This window comes from Calidris pugnax, unplaced genomic scaffold (assembly GCF_001431845.1).
Source record: "Calidris pugnax isolate Ruff unplaced genomic scaffold, ASM143184v1 scaffold103, whole genome shotgun sequence".
Classification (NCBI taxonomy): Eukaryota; Metazoa; Chordata; class Aves; order Charadriiformes; family Scolopacidae; genus Calidris; species Calidris pugnax.
The window spans coordinates 7,573,270-7,596,098 of NW_015090990.1; the positions used below are offsets into that span (position 1 = coordinate 7,573,270).

The 22,829-nt window shown below is 37.8% G+C and overlaps 1 protein-coding gene across 1 annotated transcript; it reads left to right on the forward strand.

Moving 5' to 3' along the window:
* The first annotated feature begins 2,378 nt into the window (after positions 1–2,378).
* Positions 2,379–22,043, forward strand: PPIG (peptidylprolyl isomerase G (cyclophilin G)). Its single transcript, XM_014954173.1, has 12 exons — positions 2,379–2,472; positions 2,580–2,654; positions 4,846–4,953; positions 5,458–5,502; positions 8,003–8,090; positions 9,394–9,423; positions 9,514–9,653; positions 17,442–17,646; positions 18,674–18,841; positions 19,382–19,466; positions 20,336–20,472; positions 20,768–22,043. Exons 1-12 carry the CDS (start codon positions 2,412–2,414, stop codon positions 21,885–21,887), a joined length of 2,262 nt encoding a protein of 753 aa, XP_014809659.1. The 5' UTR covers positions 2,379–2,411; the 3' UTR covers positions 21,888–22,043.
* The last annotated feature ends 786 nt before the right edge of the window (positions 22,044–22,829 follow it).

Sequence of the window (22,829 nt, forward strand, 5' to 3'; positions counted from 1 at the left end):
CTGACAGCTGAGCTGATGGCTGTCCTTTGGGTTGGGCTGGTTCTGAAGGCGGTCTGTCCCCTCCCACTTGTCTCATCTCCCTTCCCTTGCCCACACCCTTGCCCACTTTCCTTGTGCTGCCCCAGAGTCTGTGCAGCAGTGTGGTGAGCAGGTCAGCCTTCTCCTAACCTGACAACATCACAGTTCTTGGCTACAGGTGTTTTCTCTATTTGTTTCTCTGCCTGGATGCAAAATTTGTTGTACTAATGGAAGAGAAATGGTAATTCAGGGAGGGGAGCAAGACAACTGAGGCAAGCCTGCTGCTTCTGACGAGTCTCTGGCTTGTGTGAATTAATGTGTTCATTACACAGCCAAGAGGATACCTAGTGAGATTCGGCGTGTTTGCAAAGTCTTCTCGTACTAAAAATCACATGAATGAGAAACTACTGATTGGTGTTTAATTTAAATCAGTACTGCATTGTTCTTGTGATTCTTCACTGTGTAATCTTGGCAAAACATTAGGAGTGACACTGAGCACAAGTAGAGAGAATATGGGCTAACGTGATTACACTCCTGTCTTTTGATATCTTATAGTCCCTTGTTCATAAGCTGAGAGTGACAGATGGTGACAATTGAATTTTTCGAGGCTGTTCTGTGGCACAGCTATGAGTGAAGCTCTAGGAGAGATTTGTGCAGTATGTCAGCTGGATTCGAGTAGTGTTTTCTGGCAATAAAAAATAATTAGAACTGAAAATCTATGGATTATATTCCAAATTCTGGAAAAGGTGCTCCGGTCTTACAGATCCTTTTGCTGTCATTGTTTTTTTCCCCTCTTTGAAGGAATTCAGAGAGTGTGGGCCTTCAGAAAAGGAAGAGAGTGTCATGATTGTACATAATGTTGGCCAGACATGCAAATGGAATTAAGACATTGCTTGTCACACACAAATAAAGGGATTTATATATGCAAAGATAATGGAAAAGTTGCGTTAAAATTCTTGATAAAGAATTATAGAATCATTTATGTTGGAACAGACCCTTAAGATCGTTGAGTCAAACTGTAAACCTAACGCTACTGAGTCCACCACTAAACTATGTCCCTAAGCACCATGTCTACATGTCTTTTAAATGCCTCCAGGGATGGTGACTCCAACAAGATAAGCGATGACATAAAAAATAAAAAAAAATATTAAGAAAAAGCCAAAATAATTTCACTTAGCAATTATTGTGGAAGAGCTACATCTTTGTATTTTTTTTCATGTAGAATCGTTTAAATCCTAATTAGAGTAGCTTCTGATAACTGCAGTGAGAGGGATCTGGGAAATATATTCCTAAGAAATTGAATGCTTAAATTTTAACGTGGCAGTGTGTTGGTGATTTGTCATGTTGTAACCATCATAAGTTTTGTTCCACTTGTTAACCGTTCTCTTTATTTGTGGCAAAAGTTCTGGTATCTGTGAACATATACCTACTTGACTTGAGCAATTAATACTCACAGCAGTTGAAGAAGTTCGCCATCATGGGTTGTTCACCTTTCTGTGCTCCTAGACGAGCAGTATGTTCTCTCTTGAGCAGCTGTAGTTCATGGCCCAGGTAATTAATAGTAACTGAGATGAACTGAACTTGAGTGGTGGGCTGCAGCAGCTGATGTATTCCTGAGAACAGGCCTGATCTGAGGCTGGTAGCCCTGACCAGAGGGGTGGGTTGGCATTTGGAGATGGCAGCCACCTCAGCTGCTACCACTGAGCCTAGCAGAGATTGCAATTGAGTCTTTTTAAACAGCTGAAAGGCAGTTGCAAAAAGTTGTTTGAGAGCACTCAAGTTGATGGTTTCAAAGCTGATTTCTTTTTTCTTTTTTTTTTCTCTCTGATGCTTATTCTACTTATGATATAGAATTCTGGGAGCAGACAGCTTATGTGATTTCCTGTACCATCTTGATAGCAAGAAGACTTCAAGCTTTATTATCCTCATACTTTGCAGTATCTTTTCTTCTTGTATTTCCTCATCTGAAGTATGGCATTCAACTTTAAATTTAATACTGTTGCAGCAAACATGAATAAAATCATTCGTGTCTACAAAACATGAAAGTTACCTAAAATACTTGGCGTTTGCTGAACCTTCAGAAATACTTTTGTTTGCTGTTATTTTCATTGAATTTCACTAAATTTTTAGAGTTGGAAGGGACCATAGAGATCATCTAGTCCAACTCCCCTGCTGAAGCAGGATTGCCTAGAGCTAGAGCATGTTACTCAGGACTGCATCCAGGCGGGTCTTGAAAATCTCCAAAGAAGGGGAGAAGGTTTTTTTAAGGTTTTGAAGGTTTGCTTTTCAGCTGTTTCTGTTTTCTTCAATGTTGACTTAATTGTAGGTTCACTACACAGAAGGAAAAACTAAATTTTATTTTTATTACTTACAGTATTTAAACTTTTGAAGCCATGGGAGTAAAGGTCCAGAGACCTCGTTGCTTTTTTGACATAGCCATCAACAATGTACCTGGTAAGAAAATTAAAATACCCATTCAGTAACATGATATTCATATAAGATATAGAAGAATAATACAAATACTAGTTAACTTCCTAATAAATATGGTGCTTTTTTTCTAGCTGGAAGAGTGGTCTTTGAACTGTTTTCAGATGTGTGTCCAAAAACATGTGAGAATTTTCGCTGCCTTTGCACAGGTTTGTGGATTTTACATTTTTATTTATGATTTTTAATTTTATTTGTAATTTTAAATGTAATGCCATGTTAGCTAGTTTGATGTCGATGTTATTTTTCCTGACACTTTCTTACATGTAAAAGTAAGTATGTAAAAAGTTGGTTCTTGGTATCTGTAGAGATTTAGCTGATTTCTAATGTAGATCTGATGTAGAATCAAAGCAGTTGTAGCTCTGGTTTAGTATGTCGCAGGGAGTATATGCTAATTAACTTTAAATGCGGACACAGTAAGCTGATTTCCTGTTAGTAGCATAGATATTACTGTTCACATTATATAACATCATCCAGTCTTGAAATGTAGCCATAAGAGGTCAACCATGCAAACTTACTTTTCAGTCTTACAATACTTTGAGGTATTTGAAAGGTATTGCTAGAATTCATTGGGTTTGGGGGGGGGGGTATTAATTTTTATTTTTCTTTGTTGACGAAGACTGGTGACTTCCACTTCTATTGAAATTCAGATTATTTCTTGAACAAGATACTGAGAAGTTTCTCTCCTGGAAGCATTTCCAAACAGAGTTGTTGTCTTGTGGACTGCATGCTTTTGTTGAAAATACTGACAGTTTAGCAAAACTTTAAATTATTAGCACTAGAATAAAATTGTGAATACATAAATAGCAATACATGCTTTCTGTATTTGGCATTTTCTTCTTCCTTTCCTTCCAGCTCTGTTGATTTTCAGGTCAAGGCTCCATAGCTGTTAATGCTGAATCACTTAGCAGTATTAATACGATCTGGATCAAGTGTGGGTGCATAATTACATTCATGTCAAGTTAGCTAGAACATTTAGTGCACCATTCATGGCATCTGCAGGAATGTATGTATTACCTGATCTGGCATTAGATTTACTGGCACAAAATCAGATTATCAAAATTTGGTAACAAATTTGAACCTTTAGGTGATTCTTTTTAGTGGCTGTGAGTATATTATCATGTGACCATGGCATTCTTGATCCGCTATCAGCTGATCAAAAGTTGTTTTTATTGCACAAATATGTTATTCCCGGCCACTGCTTTAAATTTTTGACTTGAACTTTTTCAACAGTATTTCAGGTCAGGAATGAGCACTACTGAGTTCATACTTAGTTGCCGACATGCAAATTCAGATGCTGAACTATTTTGCTGCTTTAAGAATAGTGAGGAAAATATACAGGCAGAGTGTTTATGGTATTATCAGCAAATTAATTCAAATTTTGATTTTGTTTTCCTTACTCATTATTTTTTTTCAGGCAGTTTTGAAAAGTATGTGCTCTCTTATTAAAATAGGGTTCAACAGCTCTGTGTTTTCCTGGCATACCTATATTAGGCATATCCCAAGTTAGTGAAACAGATACAGCTTTGCATTTATCAAAAGTGTTTTTTCTAGCTATTCAGATACATATGGAGGCACCAATCTATTACAGGTAAGTTCAGAGGCAACTGCCCTTGACAAAGGCTGCCGACATAGTAACTCAGAATAAGGTTATAGGAATACAGTCTCAAGGTTTGCCAGCACTGAGAGGAAGAGATCCTTCTCCTTCCAACATACTCCCACTGATTATTGTTACCTTGAGGTTGCCTCTGCCATTTACAGAGCCCACAATGAGCCGTTCATCTTGCTAACTTAGCAGAGACCTTATTATTTGAGGGGAGGAGGGAGAGTAGATAGTGTTGTAGCTGAAGCAGAGCATGCTTACGGGTCTTCAGCACCAGAACTGATTTAAGGGAGGAAGATGGCAGTTGTAAGCAGGAGGCGGGGGGGAACAAGATTCCTTCTCCTTCCCCCTGTCTCTTTGTTAGGAGTTTTTTATGGTGCCTTAACCTTGCCGTGTTGTAACTGAAGATCTGGTTCGTGCATGCTTCTGAGCAATGCCAGTGATCTTAAACCTAAACTGGCTGTTTAATTTCGGTCAATCTGCATGGAAGAGACCAGAGTTGTATGCTGAAGTCAGTAAGGAGATCTTCAGGTATAACTGTAGAGATGGAAGGTAGTTTCTGCTCTGCTTTCTTAAATGCTAGTTTCTGCTTGGTATTGCAGGTATGTGTGTACCTCACAAGCTAATTTTTCAGAGTTTAGCAGATGATTTTGATTAAGAGCTTATGTAGCACTTTTTTGTAGTGGACATTCTACAGGTGCAGAGAGTAATTTTGGGTTTTGTTCCTCCTTCTCCTTTAGGTGAAAAGGGTACAGGAAAATCCACCCAAAAGCCATTGCATTACAAAAGTTGTCTGTTTCACAGGGTTGTGAAAGATTTTATGATCCAAGGAGGTGACTTCAGCGAAGGTAGGATGTGAATCTTGGAAGAAAACTTTAATGCTGATGTGATAGAATGTAGCAGGAGTTCTATGTACCATCACTTCCTTATATTAATTATTCTGTGATTCAACTGCTTTTTTCCCTATTTTCTGTGTAAGGACCTTAACATGTAAACTTATATATTAATATATATTGTACATGTGTGTGCGCACACAGACACTTTGCTCCATGAACTCAGTATTCAGAGTACTGGGTACCTTCCATTGCAAGGTTTAAATGTGAGGGTAAAATATCCTATCTGCAGCTGAGAAATAAAGAAAAAAGGGAGAAGGCATGGGAGAATACTCTCTTGTTTTCCAATTTTGCTTTGAAACTACAAAGATGCATCTTGATCTTCTTTGTATATCTTGAAGAATAATGTCAGTAACTTGAATGCAGTTGGATCAGTATTTGATATTATGAAGCACCTTCCACATACAGTAATGATTAAAAGTCATGTTAAGTTGTAACTGTGACGTTTCATCTTTCAAGGAAATGGCAGGGGAGGAGAATCCATTTATGGTGGCTTTTTTGAAGGTAAGAATTTTATCAGTCTGCTCTATTTTGGTGTTACTGTAAGCAATCACCTTTATATTCCATAGTCTCTGTTCCATAAAGCTGAACTCCGTTGTTTTTGCTAAGATTTTATCTGGTCTTAGAGGCCTTTGACTGTCCAGTTTGTTATTTTATTTTATTTTTAAGATAGCTAATTTCCATCAGAGTAGCTGGTACGGGGCTATGTTTTGGATTTGTGCTGAAAACAGTGTTGATAATGTAGAGATGTTTTTGTTATTGCTGAGCAACGCTTACACAGAGGAAAGGCCTTCTATGGGCGCACAAGTCCAGCAAGTGGACTGGGGGCGCAAAAGACATTGGGAGGGGACACAGCTCACCCCAGCTGACAAAAGGATGATTCCCTGCCATTATGATGTTGTGCTCAGCATATAAAGCTGGGGGGAGAAGAAGGAGGGGAGGACACACTCAGAGTTAGAGTGTTTGTCTTCCCAAGTAACGGGTACGTGTGTTGGAGCCCTGCTTTTATGGAGATGGCTGAACACCTGCCTGTTGATGGGAAACAGTGAATGAATTCCTTGTTTTGCTTTGCTTGTGCAGGCAGCTTTTGCTGTACCTATTAAGCTATCTTTATCTCAACCCATGAGTTTTCTCACTTTTACTCTTCCAATTTTCTCCCCCCTCCCACCAGCTAGGGTTAAACCACAACAGACATGAGCATTTTAAACTAATGAAAAATTAAAACCAAACTCCTTTGTATATTTCTGTTTGGATTTTGATTTTTATAACTGTTTGTATACATACACTTTTGGCTTGAGCAGCTAGCTAAAAGTTGGGTATTGTCGTTTCTTCCAGTGAAAAGAAGGCATGATGGAGTCGAGTTTCCTTGCAAATGTTTATTTAAAAGAAAGCATAAATTCCTGCTTTCCTGAACCCAAAATGAATTAATCATAAGGGGGCCATCAGTTCTCTCACAGTCCTGGTTATTTTTCAGTCAGTGTTGCAGAAGCAGCACCTCTTCTGCACTCCAATGTTCCTCAGCCTGTTTGTCCAAAATGTAGCGGAGCCATCTCAGTGCTGCTTGGAGCAGCTTTTTGTATTACACCTAAGCCCATGTGATGGCTAGCTGCCAGCAGTAGGAGTGGTTATGCTCCTCTCTCCTCCCTGCCGCTTTTCTTTTAACATTATTGTTCTTGTCTGAGCTTGCAGCAAGCAATCAAAAGAATTATTCTCTATCTTAGTAGGGTCAGGCTGCATTTTTATATCAGACCTTGAGTTGACTCAATGGTTTGCAACTGCAAAAGAGGGATGAGGTCTTACTTTGCACTGACTCGCATTCAGATGAAACTTTCAGCTGATTCAGGTTGCCAAAATGCCCAAATATTGTTGCAGTAAAAAAATGTATTTCCATTTAGTGAGTGGACCCAGTTCAATACTTTGGCAAGCATCCAGACCAACACAGATGAGTAGCTGGGTTTGAGGAAATGTATGGTTGGGGGGGATGGAAGAAGGAGCAAAACCTCCACCCGCCTTCTGGTAGTTTTAAGTTGGCTGTTCAGCTCAACCACAGTATGAAATGGAATTCATGGGAGTTTTTGCTTTTGTGGATCCCTTAACCAAGTCACCATAGGACTAGACTGACACTTGATGCTATGCCAGATAGCAATTGTACAGGTGACTGGAGAGGGAGTGGGACTGTCCCTTTCACTGCAGGTGACACTGTGTGATGTGAAACCACAACCTTACGTATAGCATGTTTTTCTTTGTTAATGCTTGCTCCTGCCATCTGTATCTAAACAATATTGAGCAAATTTCCTCTGTCTGAAGAGTTTGGGTCCTCAGCAGCCTCTATGCTGTTTCGGGAAAGGAATGAGAGAGGATAATTTCTTATAGATGTCTTAAATGAAGAATAGTGATTACACTTCAGTTTCATTGGGATTTAGTTTCAACTGTTACAATGATTTGCTCATCAGAAGTAGGATTTATTCAAGTTAAAATTATTTTCATAATGTTCAGCTTGATAAGTTCATTTGTGTGTCTGACAGACAAACAGAAGTTGTTTGGGATTGCTATCAAACTGGATATCCGTGTGTTTTAAAAAACAGTAAAAGAGCAAAACTGCCTGAAAATGAGAAGTTTCGTAATAGTTATTGCGCAGCTAAAGAACTCCTGCTCCAAAGAGGCAATGATCAGTATGTGCAGAACAACTTAGAGCAACAACTTAAAATGATGAGGTCTCTGCTCATGGTGGTAGGAAGCAAATCTCTTGAACAACAATAATCAATTTGTTAGTCTTTTCTCAGGCTATAAACCACTAATTCATATTTGTCCTTGCTAAATTGCATTATGTAGAATGGAAGGAATAATATATTGAAAAAGTAGTTATTTTCTTGAATCTATTTTTAATACAACTTTTTATTGAAGTGATTAGCATATTTATTTAATAAGGATGAGTTTATTTAGATTATAGCATTTACCTAAGCACATGAGGTATATTTGAAGTAATTGAAAACACTTTGTTTAGATGAAAGCTTTGCTGTCAAGCACAACAAAGAATTTCTCCTCTCAATGGCCAACCGAGGGAAGGATACAAATGGTTCGCAGTTCTTTATGTAAGTATTGTGCTCTCCTGGAATGGGTGTGCTGTTTGCTATTCATAAGCTGTAAAAATAATCCTTTTAGATATTGAAGACTAGCTCCTGTGCAGACCCAAAGTTGATGTTTTTTCACAAAGTTGCATAGAAGTAGACATTTTCCTAAGGCGCTGCCCGGCCCAGCCCAAACCATGACAGCTGTTTAGGCAGCCTAACTATTTTTATCACTTTTGTGTTTAGTGCTTATTGCCTGCGCAGAAGAGCTTTTGATGTTTTTCAGTAGCTCTGTTTTAACTTGGGCAATACAGCAAACCTGCTAGTTCCTTGCTAGACTCTTAGTACTATCTTCTAGTAAGTGTTGTCTGGGAGGAAGCAAAACAGCTCTGGGGCATCTCAAAAGTAGTAGAGGGTTGGGGTTTTTTTGTCACAAAATAACTTGCTAATGTAGTCTCATTTGCAGTTAAAACTTAAATTCTTAAAATCCATTGCAGTAGAGTTTTCTTTAATCTAATTTGTCTACAGAGAACTTCATTGAAATACAATACTTACCTATGTTCCATGATCTTAATTAACATGTTGGGTTGTGGATGCCACTTACCATTAGACCCTTATTTAGGGATTTTTGACTGATCATTACTATAATTATCCCCGTTTTTTATTTTTGCCGTGGCTGACATCCATATGCCTTAGTAATGCTGATGTAGAGGAAAGCTGAGACAAAATCATTTCTACTTTTCTGTGAAATAATCTGTACATATAGGTGTTTTTTTCTTCCTTCGATTTCTGATTATTTTCTAATGTATAGAAGGCTATTTGCAGTTTTCCTGCTCTAAGACAGTTGCCTTAATTTTTATATCTGTTCCTGATAGTAGTTATATAATTTAATAAATAGAATACTTACTGTATCATATATGAGGATGCTGTCTAAAAATTTATGAGTACTTTTGTTTGTCCAGTAAAATGTGATTATCAAAGTAATGGATTGAATAGGTAGTTGTCGTGATTCGGGCACCAGGAGGAGCTGTTACTGGTACTGGGCTGGATGCTAAAGGGTAGAAGAGGCTCAACTGAAAAGTACAATTACTGAACAGAAAACTGGTTCAGTTTTACTTCGAACCAGGACAGTAGTTTAATGAATAAAACATTAAATACTTCTAACTGCACAAACTTAGAATAATATATATTAGTTTTGTTCAATTTTATTAGTTCAGGCAAAAGAACTTTCACCTTCATATATGTATATGACGTGCTTCAGATGCTGACTGCTTTCCACTAATACTGACTTTGTTTTTTTCTTTAAATTAAAATCTGGAAACAACAGAACAACTAAACCTACACCTCACTTAGATGGGTGAGTGTCTCTTATCTCTTTATGTTTGTTTGGGAAGTATCTTGAGAAGATTAAGTACTAAGAATTCTTACTTTTGTTTAAATTCTTCAGACATCATGTTGTTTTTGGACAAGTCATCTCAGGTCAGGAAGTTGTGCGAGAAATAGAAAACCAGAAAACCGATGCATCTAGTAAACCCTATGCTGAAGTACGCATACTGAGTTGTGGAGAGTTAATTCCAAAATCCAAAGGTAAAGTTGAACTGCACATTTTCATAGATGCAGACTATGAGGTAATTTTTTTCACTTTCTTCCCTGTTGGTTGCTTATAAAAATATTTTAAAACTTACTCATGATGGACAGAGGGGCAATTGGTGAAAAGGTAAATAACATTGCAGTACTGTTTGTCTTCTAAAAAACTTAAAAGGTGTTGATTCATAAGACATTAAAGAAAGATTATATATGCTTTCTTCAAAGCTTTTCCTGTCTTGGATTCCCTTACACTAGCTATGTTTTACTACAAAGCTGGCAAGCACTTGTCCCGTAGAAAGTAGGGTGCTATGTTAAGAAGATTGATGGAAGTCTGACTTTATTTGATAACAGCTGCTTTCTTTGCAGGTATTGAACTTACTTCATGATTCTTTCAGGTAAATCTTCAGAACAGGCACTTATGAGTAGAAAAGCTTGGAATTGCCCTTTAGCAGTTATCCTTTTTAAGTTACTGTGAAGTATATTCTTCAACAAGAACATGACAGAACCTGCCTTTCTTTCTGGAAGGGGTGCTCTGCTCTGTGATTCCCAGAGCTGAAGAGATTGGATTCTGCTTGTCTTACAAAATAAGGCTCAATCTAAGATGTTGCTGTGGCTCTGGAGAATCTCATTAGAGGAAACCCAGGATGCATGTTTGGTAGGAGCTACGATAGGGATCATCATGCATTTTCATTTGTGGCAACTTCTGCTAACACATACTGTGAAGGGTTGCACCAAGGATATTGAAGCACAAGACAAGGATAATTGTTTCTTTGTACTAAGGAAAACACAGGCATTCAAATTTGAGCTTCTTAGTTTTTCAACTCCTTTTTGATGCAGTTCTGTGTTCGCCTGTTGTGATGTCTAGCAGCATGACTTTGGAGTCTGAAGTGATGTCTTCAATACATCAGAATTCCAAGCAAAGTTATGCTTATGGCAGCTGACTTCTCAAAGGTTCTAGAAATTCTTAGATTCACTCATAAGTCACCCTGTGTGTTAGGACATAATTTTGTATTTCTGGACAGTACTTGGGAGCGTGGTATCTGTTAGAAAATGCACAGGCGACGTAGATTAGAAAATAAAATAAGTACAGAACAGGTGAAGCTAGCGGGTGACATACTTTCTCAGTATATATATCTGCCTTGGTTTGCCACACTTTTTTTAGTCCAGTCTAGAACACTTGAAATTGAATGACTAAATGAAAATTTTGGCACTGAGCAGTCTGATGACTTAAAGCCATTAGGCAGGGCTTTAAAATACTAGCCATCAAAAGAGTCAATAAAATAAATGCAAAATGTTTTTTTCCTTTAACATCTCCTAAAAGAGAACAGGCTTCTGGAAAGATCTGACTGACTGGTCCTATCCATTTGTCTGTGTCCTTGTATCTCTTTGCCTCAGTACTGGTGGGGTCCTGGAGACTGCTTCCTGTAGCTGGTCTGCTGTGCCACGGAGGGAGATTGGTGCCAGGGCAATGGGTAGCCCACTCACCTGATATAAGGCACAGTAGTAGATAGTGGTGGGCAGCAGGAGTGTTTGCAGAACAAGAGACCTTAGGCACCACGATTGGGCAAGGTGAGGGCAGAGCTGAGTGCAGGGAGATGTAGGCCCTTAATAGGCACTAATGCAGAGCCAGCCTGATGAAGGTGCTGCCTGACGGACCATGATCCTGCCATTGAAAGGGAAAGGCCATCTGTGGGACCTGCAATGGGAAATCCACCACTACTGTGAGAGATGATAGTATGGCTGGAATTGTTTGATGAGCTATGCTGACCTGAGGCAGTGGAGACAGGGAGGAACAGTTTGTCATCACATCAGCAGAAGGAGATTTGCCAAGCTGCAGTCCAAAGCTGAGAAGTGGAGCAGGAGAGGCCCTTGGACCTGTCAATATATGGAAGAGGCCAGGGAATCCAGATAGGACAGCCAGTTTCTGGGAGGTGAGCAGTGTCATGGAAGATGATCAACAGCAAGTCACCTAACAGTGGAACTGTTTGTAGCACTTTACTGTGGGACGCAAAAGGGAACTGATGCTTTGAAATGAGAGGCAGTTACCAGAAGACACGGCTTCTAGGAATTTGCGGTTGAGACAAAGCGATGAGGTTGCCAGTGAGGAAATTACAATGGCGAATTCAGTGGGAGGGTACATGATGATAGGAAGGGAGGCTTAAACTAAAATATTTATTGCACGAGCTTGTCTGGTAGGCAACACAAAGGAAGGAATTGGAAAAGTCTTTATGGAATGAAAATAGAACTGATTCTTCTTGGGTTCAGGAGGGAAGCCAGGATGGCAGTAGCAGAAGGAATCACTGCAGAAGTTACGTGTTTGGTATGAACGTTTTCCTCTTAGGTTAAAGTTGAAGAAAGATTATCAGATTTTTGGGTTATCATGGTGAATATCCAGATGAAGTGCTTTATGAAGGAAGCAAATCTGTCTCTTTGTGTAGAAGAATTGGATTTATTTAGGCGTGAGTGGATGATGACTGAACTAACTTACTGGACACTATGTGAACTGAATGATGCAGCGATCACAATTACAATATTGCAGAGGTCTAGATCAGAAGCTTTGAGAGGATGATCACCTAGAAAAGTGGGATGTTTGTCATCTTTTCCTTTGGATTTTTTTTCTTTTCTGTTTATTCCTTAAAGTTGGAGGAGCTAGTGAAAATGAACAAGAGGAGCTAAATTATAAAAGAAGAGTCTTTCTGGCCAAGTGGTATTATTTTTAGAAAATTTTAACGTTCTAGGGAAAATCCTGAAAGCTGGGGAGGGGAAGAAGAAAGTTAAGTATTATGCCGGTATTCAGAAAGATCATTGTGGACTAGCTAAACTAGTATAATTCAAGTGACATAATACAATAATTTAGTTTTTTTAAAGGCAAATGGGAGTTTGATACCAATTGACAAAGTTTTGGAAAAGGAGATCTAGTCAAACAAGGGTGGCTGTGTTGTTTGAGATCATGACTTTGGTTAATCAAAGGTGTTATCTGGGATATAGATAGATTTTCAAGAATGTAAGACACTGACATCCTGATTCAAAACCAACCAAAAAATGAAACAGCTATGTGCTTTGGGCAGTTTTTAACACGAGCCTCTAACAAAGGTTTCTCATGAAAAGTTTATTTCTAGGGGATTCTGCACACAACAGTGGTAGGCTTGATTTGGGATCTTCATTGATGTTATAGATGTCCCTGTAGAATCGGTGCTCATAAAAGTGTGCCTTCTGCAATTAAGGCAGATTATGGCTGCCTTCATAATTCATCAAAGAGCAACATTGTAATTAGGTCATTCTATCAGTATGATTTCTGTTAAAAAAACTGTAAGTACAAATAATCAAGCAGTGATGCAGAGTACAAAGTTACACATTTAGGAGACACGAAATAGCTATGGAATAAGAGCAGTCTCAGAAAGTGGTGATTCTGTTAAGTCACGTCTTACCTGGACTTGTGATTTGTGTCTCCTCCTTTTCCTCTTTCCTTACCCGTTCAGTCCCTAGAGTACTAATTTCTTCTGCAAGCTTGTTACGCATCGTTGTCAGCCCCCTTTCCACAAGCTGTTTGCTATGAATAGTTGCTTCAAACTTTTCTTTTCCAGACTATTTTTTTCTCCCCCCTTTTTTTTCTTCTTCTTTCCCTCTGCTGTTTTACAGTTGGTTGGTAGGTTGTTTCTCCACAAAAACATCTGTGATACAGGACTCCTCACAGTAACAATGTCATCTGATCAGCAAAAGTCAAGTATGGCAGCTTTCCCTGATGCATATGTCTGAGGACTGGATTGCTGTGTATAATTTTCATTGTATAAAAACAGTGGATCCTTAATCAAGCAGGGAGAGACATAATAAGAACCCATGGCAAATAATTGAAGCAAGACGCATTCAAACTAGTAAAAAAGACCTGATACTCTGAACAGCAGGGTGATTAAACACTGGAAAAAATTATTGGGGAAAGTATCTGTCTAAATGTCCTGAAGTAAAGGCACTGTCTTTTTGGAGACTGCTGGAGTCCAACACAGGTTATTGGACTTGGTATCAATTAATCATTTGAGTGTCACTGCTGTGAATTTACAAGATGAGATCATCTGTTCTGACGTTAGTGCTTGAACCCGACTGCTTTCTATCCAGATTATTTCTTCATTTCAAGTCTAGGAGCCTGAAACCATGGGACTGACCTAAGACTTGCTACAGTCCATAACAAGCTGAGGGTGCCTGGCTGTGCCGTGCAGCATGATCATGGGAGTTCATGAAGTCTGGCAAATACTATAGGTCACAGTGAATGGAGTAGGAAGTGATACTTCTATTTCAGATGTGGTCATAAGTTGAAACCTGATCTAGAAGGTAATGAACTGGAGCAGTTGGACTGTAAATAGAAGCCTGTTTCTGTCTTGCTGACCTTAATGCTGCAGGGTTGGTTTCATTTGTTGTTGTTATCTGTAATTGGCTGGCACCAATTGATTCAGTGTTCAAAATAGCGTTTGCTGCTGGACAGAGAGTTAGGTGTCACCAGACAGTATATCCAAAACCTCTTGCCAGATATCCTGTCTTTGCTGTGTACATGGTTCTCTACATGGTTGGTTGGTTTGATGTCTTTTTTTGTTTTGGTTTTTTTTCTCTTCCCCTCATCGTTTCACTCCATCACATGATTTCCCAACTACATCTGCCATTTGCTGCATGTTAAAAATCACATTGTGTTTGTCGAGGTAGTTGCTCCCTAACTCGCCTCCATTTCTATCCATTACTTATATTGAAGTAATAACTATAACATACCTAAACTTCATACAAGAATGCAGTTAAAACTGTTACAGATGTTTTTTGACACACTTAAAACACATGCAGGAGGGAGAAAATACAGGAAATAACTGCATTTATAGATGCCTTATTCAGACATTTATGAAATTGAGCTTGGAGACATGTTTTGCCTGAAGGCATGTAGGAAACAGTACAGCGCAATATAGCGTTTTTTTGGATGGACCAAAAGCTAAAGCGTTGAATAGATAAGAAGTATTTGAAAGTGTCTTGGGACTTAGAAATTAGTTAACTTTTTTTATTACTTTTTGTGTTTTTGGTATTCAGAGCTCAAGTGAGATTCCTGTTTTCGCCTGGGTGTCACCAGGCCTAAATGACACCAGGCTCCTTTGATTGAAATTACTTTGGAAACTGTTAAGTTTTCTTTTATAAATACATACTTTTTACAGCCAGTTAATGTATATGTATTTATACCATCTAAAACTGATCTAAAATATTACAGAGACTTTTTATTAAACACAGTGCTTTAATAATGACATTGAGCAAAAGTTTGAGAGAAGATACCTGCTGTCTTGGTCTGGACCAACAAGAGAAGTGAAAAAAAGTGAGACCTGTATTTTGGAAGCATTTTGCAAGAAGCCCTAAAAACATCTGTTGAGAACCAGCTGATTTCAGTCAGCAGGCTGTCCTAAATGGGTACGACAACGTGCTAGTTTATACTACACCCAGGAATAAACAGGAAGTACAGAAAATGTGTTTTAGTTGGTTGTCAGGCTTTTGTTATTCTGTATCAAATGAGGACTGTGAGTAAACACATAGAAAACACCATGAAAAAAGTCACTTTAGAAGTCATACAGGAATTACTTGTGTCTGTGATGCTAATCTGAAAAATTAATGCAATTTACTGCAATGGGAGTAAGTTTTACCCACTGTTCCTGTGTGGGGATTCAGTAATGTCAGAAGGAAAAAAAAAATAGTATCCATAAAGAGTATGACCGCAAAAAGAGAGGCCAAGATGCCACAATTAGTTGTTTCTGCTGAGATTTTTCTGCACCATGTGTCATCTGCTCTGTTACCTGAATTAAGCCCCAGCAAGTGTGCTGTCATCCAGATCTTGTTTGATCTCGGCCAGTTCTTTTGGAAGCAAATGTTCTGCTTGACTATGAAGAGGGAATCTTTCACCACTATGTATATATCACTGCATTCTGAATGGGAGCCCTGACAGAGTAGGATGCTGGATTGCTACAAAAGAGGTGTTGGCTTACACAGATGCTGTAATGCCAGCAGCTAATGCTTTGCTGAAGATAAAGAACAATACTGCCTTATTATGGATATTTTCATGAAGACACTGGAACAGTACTGAAGGCTGTTGATAAATCTAGAACATCAACACATGGCAGTGTACAGCCAGAAGGTGTTCTGAGCAAGACATGGTACATGAGAAGATGGATCAACAGCAGTAAAATGTGACAACTACATATATTTGAGATTTCACTGTTTTACATTCAATAATGATATACAGAGCAAAAGGTAATACTAAGAGGACAGGCTGAGCAGTCATAATCCTGGCTTTGGCAGCTAATGTTTTCCCTTGACTGTTTTGTGCAGAAGAAGAGCAGGGGATGGGAGGTTATGTTTAAACTGCTTGTATGTTGATGTAGGTCAGATAATATCTCTCTAAACCATGAATTCTTTGGATAGAGCAAGATATTAAAAGCTTTGCAAAATTGGCTAATACTTTCAGCTAGGATTCATGTGCAATTTAAAAATTAATTTCTGCCTGTGATCTAAAGCCCATTCTAAGGTCTTAACAGGTGTTCACCTAAAATATGGATTGTTTGCCGTGGTGAGGAAACAGGCAGTTTGAACATCAGTATTTATTTTTGGTATGTTTTCCTTCTGTTTAGTGGCAGAGGTTCTGTTTCTTCTGTCTGTGGCTGTAGTATGTTGTGTAGTGAATGACGGACTACCTTTGCAATTTGCCATGGCAAAGTAAAATAATTTTTGATGCTAGAGAAGTCATCTAGAGCCATCCAAAGACACACAGTGTGCTCTTCCTGATTTTCTAGGTAGAGCTTTTCATTTTCTGGACAATAACCTGATAGGAATTTCATAATATGTTTGAAGAGTATTCATACCATTTAACTGGTTTACCTGAAGCGTCATAACTCAGAAGCCTAGACTTTCTTTTGTGAAATTTTTATAGTACATTTTTTATTGTTTGGTTTGGGTTTTTTTCAAATTAGTGTGACTCTGAAATAATACTTACATCACTTTTAATAGTTCAAATAGGCCTCAGATCAATTAAAGGACATAAAAAGGTGTGTTTGTTCTTGGGTTATTTCCTGTCAGACTAATATCAGATTGCCAGTAAGGGCTGATATGTAGCTCCTACCACCACACAAGAAATAGTGAAATGCGTAATTAAGGACTAGTCTGCTCTTTAGCAGGGTCCCTTTTCATACTGGGTGGTTAGAAAGTTATTTGTATCTTTCTGTTAAAAACAAAAAAAATCCCAAACAAACAAAACAAAATAAAAAACCAAACAACACACAATGAACTGGAGGATTAGGACTGTTCTCTGAGCATGGTTTTACTTAGCAGGAAGGTTGAGCTAAAATCAATGAGTAATCAGTTTAGTCTGTGTTCTATTTTATATGAAGTCAGGTTAAATCTGAAGCCAAAGAATTTTTTTTTTTAATAAACACTTTCTAACTAATTTTTAAGTAATTCTTCACATGTAGCATATGTTTTATGAAACATCGTCTGAAAACTTGCAGTTCTACAGGTTTTTGACAGTATAAATTTAATATTTTAGAGCTTTGTAAATACAAAGTTTTGGAAATCTCTTAGATATTTCTATATATATATATTCGTTATTGTACTTTGGAGAAACAGTGTTTTCTCCAAAGTTCCGATTTGTTCTTAAGTGTTTTGTTGAAGTAATCTCATGACACAGTTATAAGAAGCTCAAACAGGTACTACATAAGTTGATCTATCTGAGGTTTATTTAGAAGTGTTTGATAGTAAATGTGTCTTTGTTATTTTCACTTAAAGCCAAGAAAGAAGAAAAGAAAAGACATAAGTCGTCTTCCTCATCCAGTGACTCGGAAAGTTCAAGTGATTCAGAATCATCTTCTGATTCATCATCGGATTCTGAGAGTGCTTCGGAAGAGAAATCTAAAAAGCGAAAAAAGAAACACAAGAAAAATTCCAAGAAACATAAGAAGGAAAAGAAAAAGAGAAAGAAAAGCAAGAAAAGGTCAGTTTTGAGATATGTTTTGTTATGTGTACACCATACAGTACCATTTCCTTGTCCTACAACTACAAAGTAGTATTCTGTAACTACTAAAATAGGTATTTTGAAATCTGGGAGACAATCAGTTTCTATATACAAGCTTAAATTTTTCTGATATGATGGCAAAGGACAGTGTCCCTGTGCACATGTGTGCTGCGGCTTGTAAAGGAGTGAAGGAATGGACTAAGACTTAGGTATATTTGGCTTGAAAAGTTGCCGGAGTGCTTGGTTTGAAAGGGGTGGTGGTAGCTTGTTGCCTGAAATTAACTGTGCAATTCAACTTAAGTTATATGCAGTGGAATTCATGAGAATGTAGTATACAGGAGTAAAAGCAAAACTAAACAAAACATTAAGAAATTAACATGCTTAATGTTATTTCTGTCCAATATGCCAGAAATCTTGCAGTTTTACTGGAAGATAATAAAACTCAGAAGGTACTCTTGCTTCTGAAAATGTTACTTCTAATAGTTTTGCTTATAGCTCAATGTGAGATACTAGTTGGGTCAGTGCAAGTCACGTTTTTTCTAAGCTAGCAGCAAAATGTAAGAAATGTTCACTTAGGGCAATGCTGCCTAAGCATTCTTTCTGTGGGACTAAACCCATTTCACACAAGTTTGTTAAAACCAACTCTTTGGAATTACAATAGTTTGTAGCAATATATATGATAGTGTAAAATCTGAATTTGACTCCTCTGATAGAAATAATTTAAAAAAAAAAAAAAGCTGTATCTAAATAGTAAATGTATGTTCAGTGTTGCACCATTGGAATTTACAGATAAAAAATGCTGGTCAGAAATCTACTGCAGTTGTACATTTTGCAAAGGCGTCATAGGGGGGGGAAAAAGTTACTTCTGAAATAGCTGTTTCCTGAGTTTCTTGTGGTATCATGTGTTGAACTAAGAGAATTTCTGAATTACTTAAGTAGCTTGAAAGGTCTTTCCTCATCCAAGTACCTCACTGTAAGTATAAATATTTTTTATACAAAAATAAAGCTCATCTAGTGAAACCGAAGATGAAAACCCTGAAGCACAGCCTTTATCTACTGTCCGTCCTGAAGAAATTCCTCCTGTACCTGAAAACCGGTTCCTGATGAGGAAAAGTCCTCCTAAAGTAGATGAGAAAGAAAAAGAGAGGAAAAGCAGAGAGAAGGAAAGAGAAAGGTACTCTATCTGGTTTGAGTCTGACTACACGCTGACAGTGGTATGGTCACGTTACTGTTTTAGGACTCTGTTGTTAAGTGAGGCCTTTCCCTATTAAACAGTTCCATGTTGTGAGTGCTGCTGGATGAAAAATGGATTTTTCAGTTTCTTGGTAACTGTTGTCTTTGTCCTAGAACAAAGGCTTAGTTTTTGAAAATGCTTTTAGTGAGTGAAAAATTTAAAATGACTGATTCAAGAAAAAGAAAGTAGAACACAGTGCAATTTCGTTTAGAATTTATTGTAACTGCCCAATATGAATCTATAATTTATTCTTCTTTCAAAAATGGAAAAACCTGAAAATCTTGTAAAATATTTTATGGTCACAAAATCAGAAGTTTTTACTGTGTGGTTGTTACTGTCTGTACTGACAATAAAAAATAAAATTAAATGTATGTTTTTATTTAGTTTCATTTCTGAAGAGGTTTTAAAATTGGTTTTATTTTGTCTTTCCTTCTTTCTTTGATGTTATAACCAATATCACTTTTTAAAAATTATTTTTAGTAATCTGTCGAATTCACAGTCAACGTACCAGAGGAGGCTGCTAGTGACCAGATCTGGAAGGAAAATAAAAGGAAGAGGACCAAGGGTAAATACTTATAATTTGTTCTCCAAAATAATTAAGGTGATAGCACAGTCTTACTGCTGGTGTTACTAACCATTTTCATTAGGATGGTTAATTTAAAAACAAAAAAACCCCAACAAACAAACAAACAAAAAAACCAAAAAAAGGCCAGATTTATGGTGCATCATAATTGATTTGGGGAATGAGGTTTTAAGGAAGACAAGGAAAATTAAATTAATTTCCTGTTTGTATAATGAGTTTATTTGATGGAGAAGGGGGGAGAAGACAAAAAATGCTTTCTTTGTGTTACTGTGAGTTAGTGAATGAAGTTAGCTCAAAAAGGGTTCTAGTGAACACCAAAACCAGGACTTCTCCCTTTCTTGGCAGGGGAAGCTCTCAGATTGGTTCTTCTGATTTTGTGAAGCCGTACGCTATGTGCTGCTTGTCGCAGATGTTTTTAGTAACAGAAGTCTCTCTCCCTCAAACTTTTAGTAAAAAACCTTAAAGAAAAGTGTGAAGTATTGTTTTCTTGTTGCTTGTCAACGCTAAGAAGAATTTTCGTTGTTAGAAAAGTAAGTTGCATTTGTGCTAATTAAAAGTAACAGGAGAAGACCTCTCAGCAGAGTACAAAAAAAATCCTGAAATCAAAGTTACCTTAAAAATAGTTACTTGATCACACCTGCTTTATTTTGATCAGATCCCGCTTTAGCTGAATGTCAGAGTTTATTTTTTTTTGTCAGTAAGTTAACTTGTCAATGTAAACTTGGTATATACATGTGAAGTATCATGTTGAGTGCTATGTAGAATCAACCACCAGGGATAAAAATTTCGCTTGGCTGTCACAGCAAGGGAAATTCAACCCTAAACCTAGTTTTTTCTTTTTTCCCTTCAAGCGTTACCGGACCCCTTCCAGATCCAGGTCAAGAGATCGATTTCGACGCAGTGAAACTCCTCCACATTGGAGGCAAGAAATGCAAAGAGCTCAAAGAATGCGAGTGTCTAGTGGAGAAAGATGGATAAAAGGGGACAAGTAAGATTACTTCTTTCCGGAGTATATGCATTGAAATTTTTCTTATATATTAAAAGTAATACCTGTTGTCTTAGATACTCAATTATAGTTACTTCCAAAAAAACCAGGGTGCTGACTTGGTTATCCCATTACTTAACTGTGTCTGATTTTAATCATGCCACTGTAAATATATAGTTACTAATCTAGGTGACCTACTGTGATTTAAGTTTCATTTATGAAGCTGTCTCACTTCTGACTTATTTTTTCAGAGTGGAGGGGATTCAAAATATTAAAATTGTATCTTTCTCTCTCCAAGGAGTGAAGTAAATGAAAACAAGAAAGATAATCAAAAAAGCCCAGGAAGAGGAAAAGAGAGAAAAATATCAGACCACAGACAAGTTTCTGAAAGCCCAAGCAGAAGAGGGGAAAAGGAGAAGAAAAAAGATCACAAATCCAGCAGTAAAGACAGGGAGACAAGAAGGAATTCAGAAAAAGATGACAAGCATAACAAAAGCAAGGCCAAGAGAAGAGCTAAATCTCGAAGCCATAGTAAAAGCCGAGAGAAATCAAAAAGTAAAGAAAGAGACTCTAAGCACAGTAGGCATGATGAAAAAAGAGTCAGATCAAGAAGCAAAGAGAGAGACCATGAGAAGGGCAGAGAAAAAGAAAAGCGCTATGATTCTAGAGGGAGAGATAAAGAAAGAAGCAGGAGCAAGGAGAGAAGTAAAAGGGCAGGCTCGAGAAGCAATGAACAAGACCATAGGAAGAGTAAGGACAGGGAGAAACGTAAATCAAGAAGCAAAGAGCGTGACCACGCTAGAGGCAAACATAGTTCCAGCAGCAGGACAAGGGATCGAAGCAAAAGCCGAGATAGGGGCAGGAGAGGAAGATCGAGAAGCAGAGACAGAGATCGCAGTAGAAGTAAAGACTATTCGAGGAATAGAGATAGAGAAACAAGAAGAAGAGGAAGATCAAGAAGCAGAGAAAGGAGAGGTACACCAGATAAATACAGAGGAAGAGAAAATAGGAGGAGGAGAGAATCAAGGAGCTCAGAGAGGGAGGAGAGTCAAAGCAGAAACAGAGAGAGGTATTCAAATAGAGAAAGTAGAAGCTCATATAAGAGGAATGATACTGAAAGCCAAAGGAAGAGGCGTTCAAAAAGCCGTGAAAGTAGCAGTCCTGAATCCAATAAAGAGAAGAAGTCTAGTAGAGATCAGGATAAAAGTCCAGACTCAAAAAAGAGAACAAGTAGCAAAGAGAGAGAATCGAAAAAATCATATTCACGCAGCAGTAAAGAAAAGGAAAAGACCAGATCCTCAGCAGAAAAAGAAATAAACCAAAAATCAAAGAGTCAGGAAAGAGATCATGCCCCTAGTAAAGATAAAAAGTCTGATCATGAAACAAGTCCTGGAACAGATGACGACAGGCATGGATGAGTTTGTGGACTTAATGTTTCCATTGTCTCAAAGTTTTAGAGACATTTTGGGGAACGCCTTTTTTTAAGATGTGGACTTCAGTTTGGTCTTTTGATAATCTAAAACCTGGATCATTTGTACTGCTAAAGTTTTAATAAACTTGAAATGAAAACCGAATTACATGTGTAATACAGTGTGCTGTGTTTTAAGTATTTCATTGGTTTATGTATCCTTGTGTGTTGGCAGCTAGGAAGGTAACTTCTGTGCCGCGTTTATTTTTTACCTGATGAACTTAGTTTAGTGCAAGTAATGGCTGCCTGTGAAGACGCTTGTTTCATGTGTGAAGAAAAAAGCTGCAAGGTACAACATGTCATCTTACAGCTAGGAAAATGTTGCAAGGTGTCCATCACTCCAGTGTTGCTACGTCATTATTTCAGTAGGTATAAATCCTAAGGAAATTAATTTGTAGAGGAAAATTATGGGGCTTTTTTTTTTTTTTGTAATCACAAAGTGAATTAATTTAAGTAAATCTTCACTGTTTGTACTTCTGTCACTACCAACAGTAGAATTCATTCATGCTGTAGGGCAGTCATCTGTGTTTGGGAGTTAATTCTTCGTCCTAAAAAATTTTTTTTGAAGTGCTGATCGGTGTAATTTTTTCCTTTGTAACCTCCTTTTTCTGTTCCATGTTTTCATGTTTGTCTACTGCAGAAAATCCAGCTTGGATGCTTCAGCCTACCCTGCCTCAGTTGCTAATTAATGGATGCAGAGAGATGAAACAGATTCCCAGAATTCACAGTGGGTGTCAGAATAAAGAACCAGGAAATCCTTTCTACTCTTGCTGCTTCTTAGCAGTCCATGAGAAAACTATTTCAGTTCTCCTGTACTGGTTTTTGGGGTAGTTGAAGCAGAATTTCAAGTTATGTTTTAAGACAGAGTCTTAGGGCTTCTTTAAAACAAAAA